The 1,376-nt window shown below is 55.6% G+C and overlaps 1 protein-coding gene across 1 annotated transcript; it reads left to right on the plus strand.

Annotated features, from left to right (window-relative positions):
* Positions 1-1,051: 1,051 nt before the first annotated feature.
* Positions 1,052-1,362, plus strand: K437DRAFT_271405 (uncharacterized protein; the record flags this gene model as incomplete). The annotated part of the gene is made up of 1 exon (XM_013384249.1): positions 1,052-1,362. A coding segment is annotated over one exon (311 nt), but the record flags the coding sequence as incomplete, so codon positions are not given.
* Positions 1,363-1,376: the final 14 nt, after the last annotated feature.

Raw genomic sequence — 1,376 nt, forward strand, 5'->3', positions numbered from 1 at the left:
CAGGCAGACGATCGCCACGATGTGGAAGGAGGGGAACAAGGTTATGTTTTTGGACAATTATAAGGAGTCCGGCAGTGCCGTCCTCAGCAATGCGGCGTGCACGCTCTCTTCGTGAGAGAAGAGCGCGCGTATGCCATGATTTTGTGACCCATTAAATTGTCATATAAATGAGTACGCTATCAGGACCGATATTGTGAATGGTGCGGCCCAAACACAGAGACTTGGAACGCTCTGTACTAGAGCTTCTGTGTCCTGCATGCCTTCCACCTGCGTACGTGTGACTGATGTTTACATGGGTGATTTTTGAAGGGAGGCCATTTTGAAATCAGGACCGCGCCTGGTGAGCGCTCGAGGCGTCCACAGCCTGGTCCCAAGCTTTTTCCTCCAAATTGTTCGGACTGCAATGCAATAGAACGGGTACAAACTGTAAAGCAGTGCTGTCACTTGGCACCCTTCTATAGACAGACGCAAGCTTTTGTATGTACACCACCCACACTGGCATGCGACATGATGGGGATGAATGAGCGCCTGATAGAACAACGGAGAAAGAAGAGAGGAGAGCGGGGTGATTGGTTGGTCCACATCGAAGATGCATGAGTTTTGACTCACCTGTGGCTTTGTGGAGCAGATTTGGTCCTTGTAACCATTCGGTACTGGATGACTGTGGGGGTGCCGCCTCGTGTGGAGAGGCTGGCCAAGTGCTTCTCGCGTAAGTGGCGCAAACCCTCCGAAAATTTAGGCTTGAACACGTCAGGGCATGGCGTGGCTGCCCTTCTATTGTTGGGCCGGAGGGACCGCACCGGCTCCTAGGGCGAGCGGATTTCATGGTATGTACTTAAATATGTCTTTCCTCCTGTTTATCCTTCCCCTTTCCCTTCTTTCTTCAGGTTGATCCTCACCCACGTCGCCCGTCGAACGAAATTCTCTTCACGATACACTCGCTGGTCGAGCCGTCCATCACCCTTCCTACCACAACACGCAAGCAAGTGTGCAGGCTCTCTGCCCACCACACCGGAGACTGTTCTACCAACTAGCCTATTCTACGCTCGCAATGAAGCTCTCCCTCACCACCACCATTGCCGTGGCGCTTGTCACTTCCTCAGCTACATCGTTCGCCGCGCCCATGCCCGAGGGCATCAGCCGCCGCGCCCGGGGCGGTAAGGGTGTTCTCGGTGCTCTCTTTGGCAAGGCTGAGGCAGGCTCGAGCCGCGGCGGCGCCTCCCTCGTTGGAACGGACACAGCTGTGGGGTCGCGCATTCCATCAACGCCACCACTAACATCCGCGCGGAGACCGTCGGCACTATCCAGCACCTCGATTTCCACGCCGCCACCACCGCCACCACCACCACCCGCGCGGAGACCGTCGACACTATCCA

Source organism: Tilletiaria anomala (assembly GCF_000711695.1).
Source record: "Tilletiaria anomala UBC 951 chromosome Unknown K437scaffold_270, whole genome shotgun sequence".
NCBI classification, from domain to species: domain Eukaryota; kingdom Fungi; phylum Basidiomycota; class Exobasidiomycetes; order Georgefischeriales; family Tilletiariaceae; genus Tilletiaria; species Tilletiaria anomala.